Genomic DNA, 19,163 nt, shown 5'->3' on the forward strand with positions numbered 1-19,163 from the left:
AAGATTTATTGATTTTGTTTGCGTTCTTATGGCTCTATTTCAACAGGGGTACATTGGAGTGGTATAGGACTACGCTCTATCCCTGTGAGGCATATTGGAGTGTAATAAGGGTAGGTGTTTGGTAGACATGCGTTCACTATATAATTAACTAGTGATATTAATGTGCAGATTCTGACATGCTGTGCTGTATTTCATGAATGTTTACGTTTCTTACATGTATCCCACCTTACAGCCAAACAATAACACTGAAAGGAACCCTCTACCAACCTATCTAGGTGATAGATGAGTCTTAATCTACGAGTGCTATTCTTTTACTTTACAGGTGTAAATATTGAATGAGCTAGCGCTGTCCTTACAGGTTTGCAGGTTAGTGGTAGTAAAGAAGTTTACTTATATTGTCCTTTTGTATTTTCAGGTCTCCCTCCCTGCTGTTCCCTTCCTTTCCTTCCCTCGCTTGATCCTCCCACTGACCTTTGCCATTACGGCAATTAGGCTTGGGTATATCAAGAAGTGGACCCCTATGAGCAACAAACCGATCCTGAGGACTGAACAGTGTAACAGGCGGCAGAGAACAAATTTCACACAGAAAAGTGCCAACAGATTGAGACAACGGTCTCCGAGCTTGAGTTGATACACAAGCACACAGGTGCCCCCCGAGTGTGGAGGGAACTAGAGAAACAGCATCTTGTCCTGCAGTGCCTGGATCTCGACTGTTCTTGAAGAAATTTTAAAGAAATAAAAGAAGACTAAGAAGACTATTTGTGTTGACTCATTAAGATCTTTAACTGATTGTTGTGGAATACGCTCAGGATATATCCCCTTTCTTTTGTTTAAATGGTGTAGAGTTTGTCCATACCTTCTGGTATATGGTGGGTGGCCGTTACCTTATCCTTGGAGCAACCAGATTTCTTGAATTTTGATTACGTCACAACTCTGCGTAATTGATACCCAGCCATCCGCTCACTGTAGCAGAATACACCTTCCTGCGACTTAAACATAAGTTTTTTGTCAGTGGCGATAGATCAAGCCATATGGTAGCACACAGGCTGTGCAGCAGGGTATTATCCAGTTCAATCGATATGACCCGCACCTCTACTGGAGCAGAAGTACACTCGGACACTGAGATTGACTTGGCCTTACAATCTTTTTATAGCAAGCTATACACAGGAGAGGACTCCCCCTCTGGAGACATAGAGACCTAGCTTCGGGACGTCTAATTGGCAAGGCTCGCATCTGAGTCGGCTTCCCAGCTAGATCGCCTAGTTCAAGTAGACTAGGTGGTTTCAGCGAATGCACGCCTTAAACCCTCCAAGGTGTCAGGCCCAGATGGCTTTTCCCCTCTGTTATATAAGACTTTCTGCCAGAACTTAGCCTCCCTTCTTCCCGGCTGTTCAACTCATTCCTAGACTCAGGGTCCCTACACAACTCGATTTCGGAGGCTTCCATCTCTGTAATCCTTAAGCCTCATAAAGATCCCAAAGAATGTGGGTCGTATCGACCCATCTCCCTGCTAAACACGGATGCGAAACTGTTAACAGGTATTTTGGCAACGAATCTCAATCCAATTGTGCCGGGCTTAGTAGACACAGACCAGACCAGACAATATTCATCCCTTCGAGACAATCTGGAGACAACATGAAGCACCTCATCCATCTTACGGCCCTCATCCGACAATAGCTGAAAGAAGCCCTTCTCCTCTTCATCGACGATGAAAAAGCATTCAACAAGATTCACTGGCCGTTTCTATTTGCCATGCTCTGCCGGTTTGGGTTTACAGACAGGTTCATCACCTAGACGTGCTGCATCTACAGCGCCCCTAGGGCGACAATTAGAGTTAATGGTTTCTCTTCCACTCTCTTTCCCATATCACGGGGATGTGCCAGGGTTGCCCCCTCTTCCTGCACCTCTTCGCGCTCTATATGACGGCCATGGCGCAAAGGGTTCGAGACAATCCGCAGATCTCTGGGATTCCGCTTGGATCTGACACACACACGATTAGCATGTACATGGATTATGTTGTTCTTTCCCTGATAAACCCAATGACCTTGCTCTCAGCCCTCGTGGAGGAATTTAAGGAATTCAGTGATGTTTCCGTGTTCAAGGTGAAACTCCCCAAATCCTGAACCTCTCAGTCGCCCCAGTCCCTGTCGCTGCACTGTGTTCACAGTTTCCCTTTGTGTGGGCAGCAGATGTGATCCCATACTTGGGTATCCTCCTGGCCCACATGCCAGAGAGGGCGCTGATGGCTAATTATAGGCCCCTTTTAGATCAGACCACCAAGAGGCCTGCTACCTGGAACCCCTCTGGCCTATCGTAGGCAGGCCGCATCGCAGCTGTCAAGATGGCGGTTCTGCCGCGTATCCTCTACATTTTTCAGACCATACCTCTGACCCCACCCCCATCGATCCTACAGAAAAATACAATTTGCCAAAAATCGATTTGTCTGGGGTAGCAAACAACCGCACCTTGGTCTCCAGCTCATCACTAGACCTAAAGCTGCAAAGAACAGAGAGTGCTAGGGAAGGATCAATCTCGTACTTTGCTACGAGTACAGGGACTATAAATTCCCCCTACAGTGAGAACACAATTCTCAGTCTTAATTTTTAACTTTTAACATAATGATCACATGCCATGTAGTCATCATGATCACCAATTTTATTTATGGCAATCTTTACTTCAAAGTCGTATTTTCTTTTTTTATATATAATTTTATTAGTCATACAAAATACACGTATATATACACATCATTATTTCGTAATCAAATTCAGACAATGAATTATAACAGCAAACAATATTCTAATACAAACTAATACGTTTTGTTTTCTTATTTTCACCCAAAAGGTCATCCAAATCAAAGAGGTGTCCCCCTATAAGATCAGGTGGTACACTTAAGAGGAAGTCGTGTATTCGCACCATCAGTTCTAATAAGTTCTGAACCCTAAGTTCAAAGATTGTGTACACCCATACAATTAAATCAGGTACAAAATATCACAAAGACTCCTCTTGTCATAATGGCATGTCGACGCGGACGCGTTTCGGCCTCCAGGAATCTTGGCCTCCTCCTCAGGACAAGGGTGAATAAAGAACTACTCTCCCAAACTTCGCCGTGCGTCAAGTAGCGCCTCAGGGACTCAATTAATTCTTCTCAAACTGACAGACGGTCACAGTCATGGCCTGTCTGCTTAAGGCCCTATCGCAGCGGGCCACCGGCTCCTCTTCTACTTCTATGGAGTCCGGCAACGCTTCTCTTTCGTGATTTAAATGCGGCAAACAGTCTTCAACTGGCGCACTCGATCAAGGCATCACTAGACCTAAGGCGGAGGGAGATATGGGGCTACCCCAGATCTCAAGATACTTTCAGGCCACACAACTATGTTTTATAATAGAATGGAACCGTCCGCTCTAAGAAAAGCACTACTTAAGACAGATATAGGTTTTCCTATATCTGAGGTCACTACACTTTAAACCTATAAGTCACCCCCAAGGCAGGCCTTTCAACCCGAAAGGCAGGATGCTGGGTCCTAAGTGTGAGGGTGCCCCTGCATGAGCAGGGCACCCCTACAACCTTCGGAGTCCATTCTCCTGGGTTTTAAGTGCAGCAGCTATTATGACATATAGAGGGACCATGCATCATTATGCGATGACCATCTCTAAACTGGCTGTAACGAACCCTGTCATGTTTGATATCAAACATGTTGGAATCATACCTTCCACACCGTCATGCCTCCCACACCATAAACAGTGTGGGAGGTATGATTCCATGCACTGTAAAGCTCCTCCGGGAGGCCCACAGTGCTCCCGGTACCAGGCTTCCAGAACCAGACAGCAAGCTAGGGCTGCTGCCGGCCAGAGACACGTTTCTGCCTTCTGCTGCTGAGCCAAGCTCGAGTACGGGAAGGCAGAAAAATAGGTATCCTGTCACAGAGAGGTGTGACCACCTCCCAGACAGGATTTAGTGTATTGGGACAGGGTGGGACACTTGTCAGCACCACTGAGACTGCTTGCTTGAAGGGCACATTTGGTGCCCTCCTTGCATACTCCAGTTCAAAACAGTTCAGGGAGCCATTGGCTCCCCCTCTGGCACGAAATTAGACAAAGAACATGGGTGTAACCTCCCTACTGTCCAGTCCCTCCTCTAGGAGGGACCCCTGAATCGTCCCAACCCTTTCCTAAGGGTACCTAAGGGCTTACCTGTGGATGGGTACTTAGACCGCTTCATCTTCACTTTGAACTTTGCTGTACTTCGCTTTGGGAACCGAGCCTGCAAGTGGGAAGACTCCTGCTGCTCCTGGTCTCGTCGTCCTGGCAGTCTTCTGCAACGTCTGTGCCTGTGCTCCACACAGGTTCTTCACAGGGCCTGTAAACATCCAAGACACCTGAAGTGAAGGAGTCACTCCCCTGCATCTGCAAGCATTGCAATGAAGCGGACCGGTCTGCTGTTCCTGAGCTCCTATGGACTTCGAAAGGTTCAGCAACACAGGTGGTGGTTCTGCAACTCCCTTGAGGCCTGCACTGTCTTCACAACAAGCTTTTTTTTTTTTTTGCGGAGTTTTATCTAGCGCGAACTAGAACCGAACCGAATCAGTTATCAGAGCGCTTTACATAGCACCAGTTACGTTAGAGAGGGAGAGACGGTAGTGGTGTATCCAAAAAGAAGAGACCGCACATTCACTATTAACAATTAGATATATGATAAGTGCTGGAAATGTAACAAAACTTCAATTACGAAGACGGAGTGCTGTACAGACTACTATCCCCCACTACCAAGAGAGATTTAATGACAATCAAAGATTGACCAGATACATATGAAACAAGAGGGTCAGATTTAGCACATTCCTAACATGTAAGTATACAGGGGCAGATTAATAAATCTCCTGGTTGTTTCTCGATAAACAAAAGGTTTTCCAATAACATTGATGGTTGGACATCACAAATGAACAACGAAGTTCAGTTTCTCATATTCTTTATTCAAAATTCCATAGGAGTAAGCTTGACAAAAAGACAGCCGACACGTGTTTCGTCAGTACTAGGGATAAGTACTAAAGACTTTTTCAAGGCTAGGCAGGATGAAGAATAACGTCATGTGTCACATAAGGGCTTGTCCAAACAAGAAGATATAAAATATGGAACCATATAAAAAGAAAATCCGAGAAGTCAGGTTATGGTCCAAGTATTGAAGAATATAGAATCAAAGCATCCTGGTCCAAGTGTCATAATAAAGCACCTGGGAAGTTATAAAGGCACCTGAAATGCAAGGCTCCCCCATGCGGATGTCGTGACCAAGTGTGTTCAATCAGGCCGGAGGATTAATCGTTGTATTAGTCAAATTGTCCCGATGGTGGATGCTGAGATTGTAGAGGGTACAGTCCTGTGCTCACATGTAGGTGTGTGAGCTTATATAATGGACGTCCCTGGAAGAGTATTCCAATATACTGCAGCCAAGCCGCACTGTAGCGAGAAGCATGTAGAGTCCAGTCCGTATAATAGCGGAATAAGTAAAAACGCACCAGTTACGTTACATGAGGACACACTTTCATTTTAGGCATGGGGAGATTAAGTGATTTGCCCAGAATCACAGGGGGTTTTTGGCGTCGTTACCGAGACTCGAACCCAGATCCCCAGGTCCGAGGTCGAGCGCCTTAGCCGTTAGGCCAACCCCTCTCCCCAGCTTGAAGCCAATATCCCTCGACAGAACCGCTGGAGCAGTAGCCCTGTGCACCGTGTCGTCTTGCCGTTGCCAAGGCTTGTTGACTCTCTCCTCCAGGCTCCAATAAGCTCCAGCCTCAAGCATCTCCTGCAACCAAGATCTTTGCTTGCACCACATCCCTTGCACCTTGGGCCTTCATCTTTTGGTGAGCTGCTCGAGGTCCTCTTGCGACTCCTGTCTCTCCAGCCTGTGGGTGCTCTTGAGGATCTTCTTTGGCTCGAGTGGGCTCTCCAGCTTGCTCTGGCCTGCTCTGGATTATCTGCTGGTGGTGAGTCACTTGGACCTTGCTGGTACTGACACTGTACCTTTTTCGATAATTATGTCGGTTGCCATTGCCAAGACTCCCCGGCTCTTGACATCCAACGTGGGACAGCTTGTGAGCAGCTCCTGGTCTTCCACAGCATCACCTGGTCCGCAATGACTCAAGATGCATTGTTTACCCTGCCTTTCCTCATTATCATAAACTATGTGTGGTTAAATATTTGAAATGTTATGAGGAACATACTTGTGAATTACAAACTGATCAGTTACTTATTTCATTGCAGAAACGTCCCCACCCGGGATTGATGTGTCTCATTTTGGAGCGCATTTTGTGAATGGAGCTATGGCCTCCAAAACCATTTCCAATGGTTCTCGGCTTGAGCACTTTATGGCCGCAGGGGACTGGTCATCTGATTCCACTTTTAAAGTATTTTATCACAAATCAGTGGTGGATGTTGCATCTAATATTGTGGCACAACTTTAAACTAGCATAATTCGAAGCCTCCATTCTTGACCTAAAATCAAAATAAAAAAACTATTGCGTCAAGAATTTACATTTTTTTAAGGACTCTGCAGCGAGTATTATCCCTCCCATAGATGTCATGATTTAATATATGTCTTATGATATTATTGTTATTACTGGAATGTTATGTAAGTTCGCGTTTTCTTTCCAGGTACAAGATACTAAGGTAATCTGAAGTGGCTTGATTTCTGGCATTGAATGAGATTGCGTCACAGAGAAGAGTTCCTTTCAGCTGCTTGTATAGATCACCCGGTTAGCGTATGTGTCCTGATTCAGCAAGGATTTGAGTTTGGTTTGAAATGACTTTTGAAGATTATTGAGAAAGAGAGAGGAGGAATTATAGCGACTCTCGTTTATATACTGTTCACACCCCCAATGATCATTGGAGAAAGTGGCCTACGGGGTTTCATGGGAAGTATACTTTTTCAATGTATAATGTTTCATTGGCTGCTGTGATTTTCTTGAGTAAAGAAAGAGAAGCATAGTCCTCGCCTCCATGTCGTTGAATTAGAAGTGAACATTCTTGACGCGATAGCCAGCAAATGTTTTATCCTTTGTGAAACTCGTCCACCATCAGTCACAAAAGGCCAATATTTGGAGAGGAGACTTCTCACGTGAACTCTCTAATTAGCTCAGATTTTAATTTTAACGTCTGTTTTTATTTCACCCCCCAAGGGGGGGGGCACGCATATGGAAAGGGTGATATGCACACAGCGATAAGCCTACAACCCCCAAGGGGCCGGCCGCGTCAGGGAAAAAAAGCAATACCATACTGTGCCTGCATGGCCTGCGGTTTCATCAATCTTACACACACTGCCTACAACCCCTTCGGGCCGGCCGCGTCAAAGAAATAGCGAAAACTGTTACCATGCCTATTGATCACCGCACATGTAACCGGGCCCTTGGGGCCGGGCACAGACCAAAGGTCAGAATCAATAAAACTACCGGACCATAGCCGTCCAATTTACAACCAGAAGCCTAGAGAGAGGCAACAGAACAACAGGGATAGTGAAGAGAGAGAGAGTAGAGAAAAGGTCAAAGAAGCGAGATTCGGGAGAGGAGGAGAGACAGGACCCAGAGAGGAGCAACAGCAGGGACAGACGGCACCAGGCACCTTGCGGGTTCCAGAGCCATTATACCATGAGCCTGCGTGGGGTAAAGGGGAGCACAGCATCATCTACTAAATGCAGCGCCCTCAGCCTAGGAGGCATGTTTCTCGCATGTTCGGTTTTGCACAGATAGGTCACCAAGGGCTGCCACACCGCCTTAAAGCGTGTATTGCGAGACTGCAGTCTCGCGGAGAGCAACTCCATAGCGATGACGTGCCAGAGTTTCCCAAACCATGCAGCAATAGGGGGCGCCTCCTTCTTCTTCCAGTACAGGGCAATAAGTTGTCTGGCAGCACCCAGCATTTGTAACGACCTAGTCCAATCACTTTGGGTCAGAGCAAGCAGATTTGCAGGTTTGATTCCTAGCAACACTGTACTAGCGGCATCAGGCAAAGGAAACCCCAGGACCCCTTTTATGTGGCTCAGGACCTCTTTCCAGAAGGTAGCGATCGAAGGGCAGGTCCACCAAATGTGTAGGAAATCCCCCGGCACATGTTGGCATCTCCAGCAACTGGGAGAGGAGGACGGAAACATTTTATGCAAGCGCTGAGGCGTGTAGTACCACTGCGTCATTACTTTATACGCGTTTTCCTGCTGTGGCACGCTGCGGTACACTTTAGGGATATCCCTCCATAGCCGAAGCCACTGTGTTGGTGCGATATCAGCCCCCAGCGTCGCATGCCATCGTGGCTGATATGTCTGCGAAGGCGGTGTCTGAGGGTGCTGCAGTATCTGGTATATCTTGGAGATCAAGCCCTTCGTGTCGGTGCAGGAACGGGCCAGACGCTCGAACGGAGTAAAGTCTCGAGTAGCCCCAGGGTATACCGCGTCCGTCAAGGCCCAGTGTCGTAGTTGGAGATATTGCAGCTCAGCCTCAGGTGGAAGCCGAAATTCCTCCTTACAGTGGGCAAAAGATTTAAATGTGCCCCCATCGAAGAGATCCGTAAGGACTCTACAGTCACCCTGTGGCCATCTATGAAAGGCTCTAGTACGATAAGCCGGTGGAAACCACGGGTTGCCCTCAATAGGGGTATGCGGGGAGGGGAAAGATGTGAGACCTCTACGTACCACTATTCTGTCCCATATTTCCAATACTGTCTTCGTGGGCACCGCAAGATATGCGCTCGGGGACCGCCCTGCTTTATGAGTCCATGCTAGGTCCCAGACAGTGCGACCGGTTACGGCTCTGTCCATGTGGAGCCACCCTTTCTCACTTTCCCTGGTGCCCCATTCAACTACAAATCGCAGGTGAGCAGCCCAGTAATAATCCACCAAATTAGGGCATGCCAGCCCTCCACGATCTCTTGGAGCCATAAGGAGTGCTTGTGAAAAGCGGGGTCTCTTACCCCCCCATATGAAGTTGGTGCATTCTGTCTGCAAGGCGCGAATATTTTGTAAGGGGATAGGCGTGGGAAGGCATTGAAACAGGTAAAGGAGTTTGGCAGAATAGACATTTTGATGGCGTTGAGTCTTCCCAACCATGAAGGGATAAGTGACTTCCATCTTCGCAAATCATCAAGTACCGATCTGCGACAGTCTTTCCAATTAAGGGACGACCAGTCATCTAATGAGGGGGTCAGGTGCAGGCCAAGGTACCTGATCTTGTGCCTCCGCCACCTTCAGGTCCCTCACCAGGCCGTCCTCCACAGCCCTCCTTTCTCGCGCCCTCGCGATCACGAGGGAGGTAATATGACCCCGGATTGTGGCCTTAAAGGCATCCCAGACCACTGGGAAAGGCGTCTCGGGCAGGTCATTGGCCACAAAATAGAAGGTAATGGCGGTGCGAACGTCCTCAACATTTGTCGCATCTCGAAGGATGTGCGGTGGTAGATACCATTTCCGCTCTCGAGGGGGGCAGTCCCGCGGATCTCGAATGAGCAGTTCCACATGTGCATGGTCCGAAATCAATATATCGGACATCTCCACTTCCACTACGTCCCTGAGAAGGTCATGGGATAGGAACATACAATTGATGCGAGAGTAGGAGCGGTGGGCGCTCGAATAAAAGGAAGTACTCTCGTTTGTCCGGGGAAAAATACCGCCACGCGTCGAACAATCCCAGGTCACCAACCTGTTTGCGAAGCGCCAGGGACATCGCCCCAGCCCCATTGAAGGAGCCCTCGCTGCGGTCGATCTTTGGACACCATACCATATTAAAATCGCCCCCAAGAATGAGCGAGGGGCTACCCTGAGGTATCTGATCTCGCAAGAGGTCCCGGAGGAAGCGATCCTGCGCCTGATTGGGGGCATACACATTGCACAATGTCAGACGGCGAAGTCCCACCTCGATAGCCACCTTGAGAAAACGGCCATCACCACTCCGGAAGGGCCTGCTCTCCCCCCGCCTGATGCCAGCCTTGCACAGAATCCCTACACCTGCCGTTTTCGTATCCGCCGCCTCCCAGTACTGGAGAGGATATCTAGGATGGGCCATGCGCCCAACGTCAGCCTGTAGAAGGTGGGTCTCCTGCAGAAAAACGATGTCTGGGTTATGCCGCAGAAGATAGTGCCAGATCTGCCTGTGCTTATTGGGCGAGTTAAGGCCCTTAACATTAAGGGACAGAATCTTCAGGGGGCCATTCACACTACCAGCCATGGCAGGGATCGTCAGAAATCGCCATCAAAACCATCCGCACCCATCCACACACCATCCAAACGCCCCTCACAAGGACCCTCCCGCTCCTCTCTCCACCCGCCACCCCCCGCGCCCCCCAGGTCCCACATAGAAAAAAAGGGAGGCAAGAAGGAAGAAAGAAAGGAAGAGCAAAGGAGGGAGATATGGAAGACAAAAACCGGACAGCCGGACAGGCTGGATGAACGAACCAGGTAAAGATGGCCAACAGGGCCAGAGTTCACTGTCCCCAGGATAGAGCATCCTACACCCGCAGGTTCGAACGCTCTTCGGGATGTCACTCCCCAGGGGGCAGTTCAAAGGGGACATGGCTATCAGAACGCACCAGGAGGTACGGAGCCCCCACTACCCCTGGCCCAGTGTGCAGGAACCAGGGGCACGTTAGACCCCCCCCCCCCCGCCACCCGACCTCAGGTACGCAGAAGGAGACATGAGAACAGTACATCAGGAGGATTGCAGCATGCTGAGCTCCGTCGTCAAGGCGTTGGAGGGCGCGGCGCGGGAGAGTGCCCCCCGGAGGGAGCCACGGTCTCTTCAAGAGCTCGAATGTGGGCAATAACGTCCTGTTTGGCCTGGCTGTGCGTGGGCTGCGCAGCAGGCGGAGTGCGACGCCTCCTCGGCACCGTGGTCCAGTCAGGTCCAGTCGGCGCCCTCTTTCGGGGCGAAGGTCGAGAAGGGCTCTCCGGGGGAGAAGATGAAATGCCGAGCAGCCTCGCCGCCTCATTGTAGGATCTCAACGCTTTGCGCCTACCCTCCCACTGGAAAATAAGTGCGAAAGGGTGGCCCCACTGGTAGGGAATGTTCATACTCCGCAGCTTCTCCGTCACCGGGCGGAAGGCACGTCTGCGCTTCAACGTATTAGGCGCTAAGTCCTGAAAGATTTGGATCTTGTGGCCCTTGTATTGGAGGTCAGGCTTGTCTCGCGCGCACCTCCAAATCTCCTCCTTTTCCACAAAAAAGTGCACCCTGGTTAGGATGTCCGGCAGGAGGCCCGACCTCCCCGCAGGGGCCGCAACACGGTGCGCCTGATCCAGAGTGGGAGGCGAGACGTCTTCATCCCCTCGGACCTCATGGAGAAGCTGCGCCACGTAGTCCATCACGTCCTTCCCTTCTTCTCCAAGTGGCACACCACGGATACGGAGGTTGTTGCGCCGACCTCTGTTTTCCAAATCTTGCTGCTTGGTCTGGAGCTCAATGTTTTGTTCCTCAAGGACTATCAGGCGCTGCCACAGATGCTCCTGGTCTTCTGTGCGCGAGTCCATGGTCCTCTCCAGCCCATCAACTCGGTCTCCCAACTCCGTGACCTCCTTCTTAAGCTCGGTAACACAGGAATGCACCTCAGTTCTCAGGGATCCTATCTCTGCCTTAAGGTCAGTCATAAAGGCGGCCATAAACGCCTGGGTAACCGGCGGGGAGTCCGTAGCCCCCCGAGACGGGCCCTCCCCGGTCGCCGGTGCCCCCATCTTGCCCCACATGGCCACAACAGTGTTATCCTTAGGGGCCACCGCTGGGTCGGCCCTGACGCCTTTGTCGGTGCGTGTCATCGTCCCTTGTGACCGGAGAGAGCCCCTGCAGGCCAATGTCCACCACTCTTCCGTGAGCACACAGCGCCAGTCAGCAGGCGAAAGCAGTACCAAGAGGGGGGGGGGAGTGGGTAGGCCCACAGGGACGGCACACGAGCGTGGGGTATAGGGAGCAGGTCTACACCCCGGCCACCTGAGGGCCCAAAGTCCAGAACACTCGGCACCCGCAGCAGCAGGACAACAGTGGGCCCCCACACCCACCCCCAGAGCAGTCCAGGCAGTTCTAAACCCACTGAGCAACGGTACCTTGAAATGGGCCAGTCAGCCACAGGGCGCCCCCTCCACTCCGGTCTCGCAGTCAGCGCTCACTTCAGGGACCCCACGAACCGTAGCTGCGCCTCATCAACAGAGCCTCGCACCACCAGGTCTCAGTAGCCCGCCTCCTCCAGCTCTCCGTGTGCGCCGCCGGGAGATTCCCGTCAGGGTCCGGTCAGCTCCGATGGCCCACAGAGGGAGGAGCGCACCAGGTCGCGGGCCGAACGATCCTCTCTCCTCCGCGCCCTTTCGCCGTGAGACAGCACTCCGACCGCTGAGGATGCCAAGATGTGCGGCGCCGTCCGCTCCAACTAGTGCCCCCAGGGCACTGCATGCAGTACGCCGCTTTCGGGCCCCCCAACCACGGCGGTTCCTCCTCTCGCCAGTGTGCAGCGGAGCCGGGGTGGAAGCGCCCAGCGTTCAGTCCCCCGCCCGGTCTTCAAGCGGCAAACCTCTGCCTCGGGACTGCTGGTTGATGGGCTCCGTTCCCGCTGGGCGCCCGGCCGGCCAGGAAGGTACAGGTAAGCGTCCGCCGCCGCACGTTGGCCCGCAGGCAGGCAAGCCAGGTATTCCCACCTCTCTGCGGGGTCAGGGGAGCAGGCAGACGTCCTCCGACTCTCACCGCGCCTCTCCTCCAGCCGTTAGTGAGCCGCCGCTGCAGGGCACCAAGATGGCGGAATGGCGGGCTCTTTCCGCGCCAAGCCCTCCGTCCACACCGATCGTCTCCCAGGGCGCCGCCGCGCCAGCACTGCCCGTGGACACCGGAGTACAGCCGTCCACCACTCAGAGGCACAGAGGGGAGAGGTCAGGCACCCCCAAATCCGCAGTAATAGCGTATGATTAGGCCCGCGGCAGCGGGAGCTCCTTAAGAGTACGTCCGCTCACATTGCCGCTTAAGCCACGCCCCCTAGCTCAGATTTTTATTATAGATGGAGGAAAACTATTTTCCCTTAAATAAAACACAAGAATGTTTTTGTACGAAGCATATGATGAACTCACATATTTGAAGGCTCTCGAATATGTGATCATGATGAAAAAGGAGAAACAGTGGAGACAATGATTGGCTTAGGATCACACAGTTTGGTGAAGTTGGGAAGCCGGGGTTTCACATTGTGCAATGTAGCCTCTAAACAGGGCTATTCCAGAGCTTTAATGTTGTAATGTGGGTAATGTTTTTTAGGACAGTGAACGGCGAAGCGCAGGTGCAGAGTCCTCTTCCGCCTGGGCCGCGTCGGCTTGTGTAATGGACTTCATTCGCACGCATGCTAAGAAAGAGGCGGGTCTATGCGGAAACAGGATATCCGAGTTTAGCGAGACTCCTGGACGCAGCAATCCTAGCGGACAGGAGCGGGTGCAGTGTATTCCATTTCTGGACCCGCCCCTCGCTTGTGCGGCTCGCGGGCTGCTCCACTTCAGCATCACCGGGGTTGGTCGGCGCATCTAGTCCAGCAGGGTGCTTTGCTAGTTTTCAGGAAGTACGACTTGTAATCTAGTCTAATATCCGTAGCAGCCAGGGAGTGTGAGCACACAGACTTTGCACAGTGGTACCTGGGAAGTGGTAGTTGCAGCGATGGAAACCATCCTTCTAGGCACCGGACTGGCCGTCGGGGCGTACGTGTTAATCTACTACAACTTCATCAAGGGACCGCGATGCCAGAATACCCGCAGCCTAAAAGGGAAGACAGTGCTCATCACAGGTGAGTCGACTGAGTGCAACTTCCTGCATGCGTCCACATGGCTTATAGACAGTGTTTTTCAGTGTGTACGTCCAGCGCGAACACTACATCTGGAACAGCCGCTTCCCTACCCCCTACATACGCTACCATCGCTTGACTCTATTATATATTCTATGTAGACTAGTTGATCAACATTTTCAGTTGCAGTAACTAGAAATGTGGTGCATCCTTCTGTAATGCAACCTGCTTTCTTTTTTTTTACTCCAAAGTTTGCGGTGTCTAAAGCAGCGTTTATTGAATGTACATTTTACAGCTGTCTATGGTAAATGTCATATTTTGACGCCGTGTTTCATGCCTGCTTCATTATTACTCACTGATTGCTTAGAAAAAATTAACCTTCATAAATGATTGACATTCCTTATGCTTGTTACGTTTACAGGCTTGTGCACTTTGAATTTATGCGTAGAGAGCAGGGACTTGCTGATTAGTAATGTGATAAGTACCATAGCTGGGCAGGTTTACCTGCTTAGCTGTGTTCTTTTGATTGGGAGCTTACATTACTGCTGTCTGCACAGCCAATTTCAAAACCCTTCTCGTTATAACATTTGCAGGTGTTGTCTGTCATCAAGATGGAAAAGAGGCCTTTACTAGTGATTGTTATGCCCCCAAGAAAGCCCACCTAGATATTTAAAGAAAAATACTTTGAATTCATTGCATTTCATACCCTACCCTTTTCTTGTCTAAATGTAATATCTAAACTATTGGTAGTAATAACAAAACTATTTTATCAAGTCAAGCTCAAGTCAAATCAAGTCAAGCTTTCAAATTGTTTTTGCCATTTCACCCTACTTTATGCATTCTCCTTTTGACATCTTTGTAAAATTAGTAGTATTGTGTCGTGTAAGATTTGACACAAGCTTCCATACAGACCTACGCTGATTAGTCACAGCTAATTAGTCACTTGGATAAGCCCCCGGATAGGGAAAGACTATTTTAAAAATAGTTTTTCTGCTGATGGCTTCTAGATGAGAGGAACTGGTTTGAAGGTGAACTTGGACAAAGCTGAGGTTTTCATATTCAGAGGATCCCAGTATATTTGGTCCTAAAGCAAATAGCTGCCACAGATGGATCCACTTTAAGTTCCCACGTAGGATGTGTATTACCCCATCCAGACTCCACAGGATAGACCCTTCCAGAACACACCCCTGCGCGAGATACAAGGCTCTACAGGCCGACTTTGCCTACCTCGCCTGGACTTGTCCGCGTATACATACATTTTGGGTTGAAGTCCATAAGATGATAAGTGACATGGTTAAGGTACCAATGACTCCCCTGCCCGAAATTGCCCTGTTGGGGTACATAGTGCAGTTCCCTCTGGCAATTCGTAGATTTGTTGCCATTGGTTTGCTGCTGGCTAAAAGGGAAGTCTCCATCCATTGAGGGGGCAGGTCAGCACCTACAGTGACGGGATGGCTGAGGATCGTGTTATCTTGTTCTACGAACTGCGACCTGTACGCAACAACTCTCCCTCACACCTCCAGACACAATGATATATTGGGTCCTTTCAGATCCTACCTAGCCGCGCAGCGACAAGACCCCCCCCCCCCATGCAAAAGGAACAGGGCATAGTCTCATCTGGGGTGGGTTAGGCTGTCCCAATGTGCATGACAATTAGTCAAATTCGCAGGATATTAGACCTATTTTTTTACGGGTACTCATGCAGTTCATATATTTTGCAAGTCATGCTGTTAAGAATTATTTATGTCAAATAGAGGCGGAGGCTAATATTACTGAGAATATGTTTGAAGCTACAAGGAATGATGTATGTACTGTTAAGTCGGAACAAGACATGGACTGAGCCTGCGACAACTCGATTTATACAGAAAATTTTATACCTCGGCACTCTACTTAAGTAGTATCAAAGAAGTAAATACTTATGTTGCAGCCTTGAGAAAGTTACTTCAGTAATGAAACACGTGTCGACTGCCTGTTTCATCCTCTTTTGCCTGGAATTACAGCACAGAAGGATTTTATGATCACGATATTACATGGTTGAATGTTATGAAAAATTACATGAACATTTTTCTTGGAATAGTTTATTAAAACTTTTTTGAATTACGTGTTTTACGATGTTCTCTTCATAACTGATTAATTATTAGTATTGTATCTTTAAAGCTGAAGGTGGTCTTGACTCATTAGCTGGGCCAAGACAGGGGACAACTTCCAAAGAAGTATTTACTTCTTTGATACTACTTAAGTAGAGTGCCGAGGTATAACTTCTGTATAACTTTTTCCTATGGACCTTTGGTTCTAAAGGAAAGCTGACATCCATGGTAGTGAGGTGTCATATTTACCTTGAGGGGCACCATTCTTGTGAAAATAATTAGATCTGTTGAAACTAATTTTCTGTAAACATTTGGAAGTAGAGAATTGGACAGTGCGACGATCTATACCACCACTACCTGTGCTGTTCTTTGTACAACTCGATTTATGTTTACATTCTACATGCCAAATAATTTGATATGTCCTAAGTGTACTGCTTGCTGTATACTAAAATGCAAAATAAAGTAAAAAAAAAATATATATATTTGGTCCTAAAGCTAGTGGCCCCCATGATTAGGGGTCTCCCCACGCCAAAACCTCTCCACTTTCCCATCCAACCAGTTCTTTTCTCAGTGGTAAAAATGTAGTGGTTATTGTAGGTTACACTCTGGCCTTCAGGGCACAAGCACATAGCATCAAATGTTAATGAAACTGGGTAAAAACCTGCACTCTTCTGGACCTCCTTCCAGGCTAGTTTTATTTCTGATAGAAATTATTGAATATTTGAGTGCTCGGGTTTGTCTTTTAGACTGCAGCTGATCCAGAATTTGGCGAGAAAGCGAAAGACACACAGATGATGGTTGGAATGCAGAGCAAATCAAACATTCACCCCCAATCAGTGGATCTGGGTTAAATCCATCATTCTTTTGTTCACCATGCCATCCCAGTTTAGACAGAGCCATATGCAAATCAGTCTCCAGGTCCTCCCTGGACTGGAATCAAGCATCCTGGGATGGGTTTCGGGGACTCACTCTTCATCAGCCAGGCTATCTTGAATCCAGTGATACACAGGGAGCCCGGCACCCACATCTGGGCATTCCCGGCGCACTTAGAGCGAGAAAGCAAAAGATACACAGGTGATGGACGGAATGCAGAGCAAATCAAACATTTACCCCCAGTCAATGGATCAGGGTTAAATCCATTGTTCTTTTGCTCACCATGACACCCCAGTTTAGACCCAGCCATATGCAAATCAGTCTTGACCCTGTGCCTCATGGGAACAGTCCAGCACGCACTACCAAGCCAGGTCCTCCCTGGACCGGAAACAAGCACCCAGAATTTGGCAGCATGCATTATGCTGGGTCTGAATAGTTGCATGCATATTTAGCCGCAGTGCCTGCCCATTTGTAAAATAATTCTTTTTAATTGCCCATGCATTGTCTATTGAGCATTTAATTGGCTCGAGCTTCCCTATGTTCAAGCTAATTTAACCCTTTACACTAGAGAGATCCCTGCGATTGTCTAAGCATCTAGATGCTTGACCCCTTGCTTTAAGAGGGAAGAAAAGTGGGCTCGTCTCTGTTCAGGCCACTAAGGAATGGAATGCATTTTTCATAAACAAGGCCTGGAAGCAAACCAGCACACCATAACAAAATATCAGAAGGAAAACACAATTTTTACCGTGCAGTTTGAAAATACTTGCTGCATTCATAAGGCAAATAAAAACCCAGTATCCTACTAAGTTATTTTAATCAGATGGTTTGTTTGCCATCTGACATGTTTGACAAGTACTTAGTAGAAGTTAACTTTGCTTTTCTGATTAACAGACAATCACTAAATTATGTACTTTATTTATAATGTACAATTAGTTTCAGTCAAACTTTTTAATTGAAGCAGAACGTTCATGCCCAATCTGTACGACTACTGAAGGAGACTATGCTTTGGATCTATAAAGCCTGACGCGACCGGGTCAAGATGTGCCCATTAGAGAAGGAAATGAGCACGACTGGGCCACATCTCTGAGATTTTATTTTTTCAGTGTTATAGTTTATCAGTCTGTGGCAAAGCAAATATGGGTAAAAGAAAGTCTGCAACTATAACAGGCGGTAAGGATTGTAATCTGTCTCTCACCAATATCTCTCCTTCCTCATTGGCCTGCTTGCCACCAGCAAAAAAATGTTGCTGAAATTACGCAACCAGAAAACAACCAACTCGCCAGTGTGAATGGTTTTAATAATTGTCATTTGGGACTTCTTGAAATGGAAGAAATTTCTGTTTTGCTGTCTGAGAAATGACATACCTGTTTAGCATCTTTGGAGGGTTCCATAAGGGTAATGTGTGCATCCGTGGTGAGTAGATTAAAGGCATTTGAAACTGATTCATGTAAAGTGGAACAGTGTATTAATAATCAAAGATAAATTCCCCAATTGAGGTGACAAGTGGCATATACAAGGTTTTGAATCTGAAGACAATGATAAAGCTAATAACTAGATCCTATGATGACAAGGGTTAGTTAAAAGCCGGGCATATGGGGCTCATGGTATAGCTATGTTAACAGCAGTATGGAATTCTTTCCAGGGGTACTTGGCGTGGCCCGATCGTTGTTCGTTTCCCTCCAAGTCCTGTAGTAGGGTCACTGTAATTACCCCATAAGAATACATTCTTATGTTGTTGGCCTCAAGGATGTCCTTCTCCTTTTTCCCAGTCAGATACGAGCTAAGGAATAAAAGTGTACATTAGCTGGCTACCAGGCTGCTACATATATATCCCCTCTACAAAGACATTGTAACAATAAAACCGGTACTTTGGTTGGGAATGTGAGCATTATATTTCATGGTGACTCTGTGGTAGTAAAATTTCGAAGTTCAGTTGGTCGGTTTTTTACAGACCCAGCGGGTATAAGAAATCAGTCCAAGCTCTCACCATTTTGAGGATGGCTGGGGCCTTGGAACAAGTATATAATTTTGAAACCTCTTATATATTTACTCCTCACAATCATCACTATTTATAGGAGCAAATATATATCTATTTATTATAGGGTTTTATATAGCGTGAACTAGACCCGAGACATCGGGTATCAGAGCGCTTTACATAACACCAGTTTCGTTAGAGAAGGATACTACATTTTGTTAGGCACAGGGAGACTAAGTGATTTGCCCAGAATCACAGGATGTTTTAGTGTCGTTGCCGAGACTCGAACCCGGTTCCCCAGCTTCGAGGTTGACCGCTGTAGCCTACAATCTCTCCCCTTCTTAAGAAAGCTGCTGGCTGTCCCTCGGAATTTGTTCAGCACATATTTGTAATAAAGAATTTGGTTTGGCCTCTCTAGAAGTTATGATTCAATTGCACCAATGACTTTTTTTAAAAACTATTTT

At 48.2% G+C, this 19,163-nt stretch overlaps 1 protein-coding gene across 1 annotated transcript in view; it reads left to right on the top strand.

The window, feature by feature from the left end:
- The first annotated feature begins 13,362 nt into the window (after positions 1-13,362).
- DHRS13 (dehydrogenase/reductase 13) overlaps positions 13,363-19,163 on the top strand; it is a 237,219-nt gene continuing 231,418 nt past the window's right edge. The window contains exon 1 of the mRNA XM_078680084.1: positions 13,363-13,767. Within this exon, the coding sequence (XP_078536210.1) occupies positions 13,641-13,767 (127 nt within the window). The 5' untranslated portion in view covers positions 13,363-13,640. The remainder of the gene's footprint in view (positions 13,768-19,163) is intronic.

The sequence above is a fragment of the Lissotriton helveticus genome, chromosome 3_1 (assembly GCF_964261635.1).
Source record: "Lissotriton helveticus chromosome 3_1, aLisHel1.1, whole genome shotgun sequence".
Taxonomy (NCBI): Eukaryota; Metazoa; Chordata; class Amphibia; order Caudata; family Salamandridae; genus Lissotriton; species Lissotriton helveticus.